General features: G+C 41.5%; 1 protein-coding gene across 1 annotated transcript in view; it reads right to left on the bottom strand.

The window, feature by feature from the left end:
• The window catches only part of STUM (stum, mechanosensory transduction mediator homolog), a 41,578-nt gene extending 39,294 nt beyond the window's left edge, over positions 1 to 2,284 (bottom strand). The window contains exons 1-2 of the mRNA XM_026844652.1: positions 2,154 to 2,284; positions 1,320 to 1,351 (exon numbers count right to left, since the gene is read on the bottom strand). Coding sequence (XP_026700453.1) covers positions 1,320 to 1,351; positions 2,154 to 2,284 — 163 coding nt within the window. The remainder of the gene's footprint in view (positions 1 to 1,319; positions 1,352 to 2,153) is intronic.
• Between the last annotated feature and the right edge of the window lie 2,083 nt (positions 2,285 to 4,367).

Genomic DNA, 4,367 nt, shown 5'->3' with positions numbered 1-4,367 from the left:
TATGTAATACATATTCCCCCCCCCTTTTTTTTTTTTTTTTTGAGATGGAATCATATCTTCAAATCCTATTCCAAAGCTATGAGAGTTACATTTTTTCTTTTCCTGAAAGCAGAGATTCTCATCTAATCAAGAGCCTCAGGGGACAGGGCTCTGAGGAAACACCAAATATTGTGAGAGTCGGGATTGCATTGCTAGGCATTTTGAGGGGCTGTCAAGTAGTTAGAAATTGTTTGGCTTGTAACTCCCTTGGAATGGAAAAACTGAGCTTTGAACTGCCTTTACAAAAAGGACTACATTGCTGGAGGAAGGAGGGTGACAGGCAGCTTCTAAGTGGTAGGACAGAAAGAAAATCTGTGGAAATGAGTATTTTTAAATCAAATATTCAAGTTCTGTCGACTTATTTTTAAATCAGCTCTACACACAATGAAACCTAGTAAGTTTGTAACATCAGAAATCAACAAGTGGAATATAATTAGATAGAATGGCACCTGATGTTTTCTCAAACTCTTACAATATTTTTATTTTGGTGCTCCTACTTAACATAAATGCTCAAAAACCCTGGGAAGAGGAAGAGGGATTAACTCCTTCACTTAAAAAAATCTCCCATCTTCAGCAGAACCAGGGAAACCCAGGTTTCACATTCCTGGGATCTCTAAAGCAAGCTCAGTCAACACCAACTTTTCTTTCTCATGTGAGGCTGGGCCTGTATTGATGTCAAGTCCCAGGTCTCGCCTGTATTCAATAATGTCTAAGGTTGCTGTGCGATGCTGGCTCCAGCTCTCTGCTGAGGAATACTGCTGCCACACCAGCTTCCTTACATGTACATCACACCACAGCGGCTCCAGTTCACAGATCAGCATCTGAAAGGCAAATGAGCTCTAACTGCAGTTTCAAGTAAGATGTTGAACTGTGAACTGGAGTAGCTGCAGCAGAGGTGGGCATCCCCTCCTGCTTCCCTTGCTGCTGGAGCCATAAGTTCCAGTATAAGTTGTGTAAGGCACAGATAATGGTTTTAATTACCAGTAAGGTTTGCCAGATGCCAGAATCTTGATACTAGTAAAATTCCAAGTACTGGACACAGGTACAACACTCTAAACTGGTTTACCTTCTTCCAGATATGGGCTGGAAGGCACATCCTATGAGGAGCAGAAGAGGAGGCTGAGGGGTGACCTCATCACTCTTTACAGCTTCCTGAGGAGGGGAAGCGGAGAGGGAGGTGCCAATCTCTTCTCCCTGGTATCCAGCAATAGAACATGTGGGAATGGTTGAAAGCCATGCCAGGGGAGGTTTAGACTGGACATTAGGAAGCATTTCTTTACCGAGAGGGTGGTCAAACACCAGAACAGGCTCCCTAGAGAGGTGCCCCAAGCCTGTCAGGGTTTAAGAGGCATTTGGACAATACCCTTAATAATATGCTTTAACTTGGTCAGCTCTGAAGTAGTCAGGTGGCTGGACTAGATGATCATTGCAAATTCCTTCCAACTGAACTATTTTATTGTGCTCTATCTTTATTGACCAGCATCTTCGCACAGTGCGACTAAGTACATACCCATCCACTGTAGTGCTGCAACTGTGTAACTTTAAAGCTTCAAAGTTCTAAAATGAAGACAAGTCCAAAGACAGAAGAAAGAATGTTATATGTCAGACTGACTTTATATCACATAGAAAATAGAAGAAGCAAGTACTTTTCCTTTTCTCCCTTCCAGGTTACCTCTGAACGAAAGTTTTCACAAATGAATTGCAAATTCCAGGTGCTTTTACAAACTTAGGACTATTTTAGAATTCCTTTATCATCCAATCACTTGTTTCTCCACAAAATTCAAAACTGTACACAGATTCTAAAATTCACCTTTCTGCTTTATGCCAGCTGCTGCCACCTACGGGTGTGTTTGTGTTCAGGGTGCTGCATGTGATTTGATGGCTAAGAAAAAGCCTGAGGAAGCTGGTTTCTGCTTTCCACTCCTCCCTTGACTATCCTGAACAGCTCCACAAACTCTCAGTGCTCTTTTTATGGTGGAACAGAGGTAAAACGGCAGTGAGCTGCTGCAGGCAATGGTGCTTTCTCGGAGTTTGTAAATCTCTCCAACACCCACTGATTCAGAGCAGGAGACCAATTCGCCTCCATCCTGCAATCCAGACTAGCCAAAATTCACCTGTCAAAAGCATTCTCCTCATCCAAGTTGCTTCTGTCTTTAAATCCTTTCACTCCTTTCCTCTCTTGTTGCAAGAAGTTCCAGTTCTTTGGCCTTTTCAGCTTCTGGGCTTGATTCTCTATTTTCTCCATGTCACACCCTTAGTCTGGAACAGCTTTCCAGGCTCCTTGAAATTCAATTGGTTTACTTGGCCATTTAACAGCTCTTCTCTGCTGTCTGCTCCCACCTTCACTCTTAATCTTCAAGTACATCTGTCCAAATTGCATTAAATGACAAGCGAGACTGCAAAATGCTGAGCAAACCCTGTCTCCTTAGGTGTTCATGAAGTAATGAATACCACTGCAGAACTGCTTCAACGACAGCAGTGAACAAAAAGCAGTGAACGAAAATGTCACTGGCTATTTCTTTTGTCTTCTATTTTGATGGAAACAGAAGGCATGAGGGACAGGAGAGAAACTTGTTTGCATTTAAGTTGGTCTGGCACTGACAGCAATTCAAAAGCAACAGCACTATGTCTGTGCAGTTTGACAGCGTAATGAACCAAAAAGTCATTATAAACACAAGTAGAGTTCAACAGCTGATTTTTGCCAACTACAAAGAGTGAAGAGCAAAAACTGACCAAAGGACATAAACAATACTAAATATTTGGACTGTGACAGAGACTGTAGTCAGGGACAAGGCATTGCTGTGCTTTTGCTGTGTGCACCCACAACTGCACTTGTAAAGCAAGGGTCAAGGGAGAATGATGAGTAAGAAGGCATGTATGTATGTGACCATTAGGGCTAAGCAGATAAACTCAAGAAAGGGATCTAGTATAAAACACAGGAAAGGGAGGAAGAAGAATATATTAAGTATTCAGGCAAGTCGGAGCTAATAAAATAGTTGCAAGGAGGAAGGCCTAAAATACTGTCGGACACTGGATGAAAACCGAGGGGCCACACCAGATCCATCAGCAAAGATAAAACCCTACTGTTGTTTTGATGATCAGATACATAGGTTGGAGTTGTCTCAACCAAGAAGCTACAAACTTGAAATAATTTGGCATTTATTCTGGTCACAAATTATCTGTGAATCACTTTTGAGTTTTCCAAGCTTGTTTGTCATTCTAGATGGTCCAGACACTTCATGGCACAAAAATATTCCAGACTACCCTGTGCTGGCAAGATTGTTGAATGACTGTTCAATATGATCAGCCAAGTAAGTTATATAAAAAAAAAAAAAAAAAAAAAAAAAAAGGAGGAAAACAATGGCCTTCTCCATACGGACAAGAACAGAACCTGCAGGAGTAGAAACCTAAAGATTCAGTTGTTCTTTACCTCACCATGAGGAATACCCACAGCACAGCTGATATCACTGCTACCAGTAATGGAGCGCTATCCTGGATGGACACATTTTATCACCTTTCCCACCGCACAAAGGCAGAAATTACTATAAACAACTTTTTGATCTTTTCAGTGTAAAATACAAAACCCAGAGTGAAGTCTACTGACAACAGGTTTGCTTTGTTTAATTATGCTCTCATGAACAAATAGCTTGTTTCTGCAGACTACCAGTGGTCTACACATCACTGACTGAAAGGCAAAGTTAGCTAAAGAATTACAGCAGTAAAGTTCACAAACACAAATTCATACAAGCACTTGCAAAACCTTTTTTTCCACAAATGAACTTGTAAATCACCCAGATTCATTGATTTGCATGACCATAAGAAAAAAAATATTAAGAAGGATCTTGAATGCCACAGCACGTTTGAGATTAATGCACAGATTGTTTGCTTGTTTACCATTCCAACAAAAATAAAATGGGTATTGGTAATTTTATGCAGATCTCATCCCTGCAACTTTCCTGAGTGTTGTGTTCCGTACTTCTATTCAGTTCTTCGGAGAGCTTATTCTGCTGAAGAGAGCCATGGCTTCTAATGAGAGCCTTCTGCAGATGCTTGGCTTCTATAAATCGAGCATTAAAGCCATATTTACATAGCTGGAGGTCTAACCCTTCAACTCAATCAAGACTGAAGCAGAATAAACAGATGGCAGAAGACTCGTGATACGGAGCTGACACACCCAGGAATGGGAGAGCTCTACGCTGCAGGAGAAAAACAGTTAAGTGGGCTGAGAATCATTCCTTCTTTCTCTAGCTGACTGTGAGAGGCTGTCACTCATGATCTCCTCCTCTGGCTACTTCATGGCACATGGGTGGCTGCTCTCCTATCTTGCA

The sequence above is a fragment of the Athene cunicularia genome (genome assembly GCF_003259725.1).
Source record: "Athene cunicularia isolate RWA chromosome 3 unlocalized genomic scaffold, athCun1 chr3_part1, whole genome shotgun sequence".
Taxonomy (NCBI): Eukaryota; Metazoa; Chordata; class Aves; order Strigiformes; family Strigidae; genus Athene; species Athene cunicularia.
This window is presented reverse-complemented; position numbering and strand designations above follow the sequence as displayed.